This window comes from Pterocles gutturalis, unplaced genomic scaffold, assembly GCF_000699245.1.
Source record: "Pterocles gutturalis isolate BGI_N339 unplaced genomic scaffold, ASM69924v1 scaffold3863, whole genome shotgun sequence".
In the NCBI taxonomy this organism is placed as follows: Eukaryota; Metazoa; Chordata; class Aves; order Pterocliformes; family Pteroclidae; genus Pterocles; species Pterocles gutturalis.
This window is the reverse complement of record NW_010125286.1, coordinates 374-1,045: the sequence shown is the minus strand read 5'-3', so window position 1 is coordinate 1,045 and position 672 is coordinate 374. Positions and strand designations below refer to the sequence as shown.

At 59.5% G+C, this 672-nt stretch overlaps 1 protein-coding gene across 1 annotated transcript in view; it reads right to left on the bottom strand.

The window, feature by feature from the left end:
- Positions 1-167: 167 nt before the first annotated feature.
- The window catches only part of LOC104465448 (nascent polypeptide-associated complex subunit alpha-like), a gene marked incomplete at its 5' end in the record, with an annotated part of 865 nt that continues 360 nt past the window's right edge, over positions 168-672 (bottom strand). Inside the window, 3 exon segments of the mRNA XM_010078495.1 lie at positions 168-296; positions 450-547; positions 550-571. Of these exon segments, the coding sequence (XP_010076797.1) occupies positions 282-296; positions 450-547; positions 550-571 (135 nt within the window).

The following is a 672-nucleotide window of genomic DNA, read 5'->3' as shown; positions in this document are numbered from 1 at the left end:
AGCTGACCTGCGGGACAGGAAGGAAGCGAGGGAACGGGCAGGTGCTCTTCCGCTGGGGTGGGACAGGACAGGGTATCGGGCCGAGATCTCCCCGGGAGGAAGGCTCCACCCCGGGGCCTCGCTACCAGGGAGGGGAGGGCAGCAAAGCCAACACAGAGCAGAAAGTGTTTCACCAACAATAAGCCACAACTTTTATTAATTGATAGAAATAGTACAAATTTTAAATTTAGTTGCATTTTACTCTTCTCTGAAACACCAAAAAAGGCTCATCCCTCTGGCAGCTACATCGTCAACTCCTGCAGAGAGAAGAAAAGACGCATTGGGAGCCGGCCTTGAGGGCAGCCCGGGGCCCCACAGCCCGGCCCCAACACGCAGAGGGACCCGGTACTACGGTGGCAGGCGGCAGGGGGAGGCCTGGCCGCAGGCTCGCATGGCCGGCAGACACTCACCATTATCGCATTTACAATATCGTTACTGTTGTTCTTCAGGGCACGGACAGCCTTCGCTCGGGACACGTTCGCCTGGGACATCACCAGCTCAATGTCTTCACCTCGACGCCGGTTTCGTCAACCTAAAGGAGACAGAGCCCGGGATTCAGGCCTGCCCGGCGCACGGGCTGCTCTGCGCCCGGCAGAGGAACCGGGACCGGACTGGGGGAGCTCCCGCCTGGGC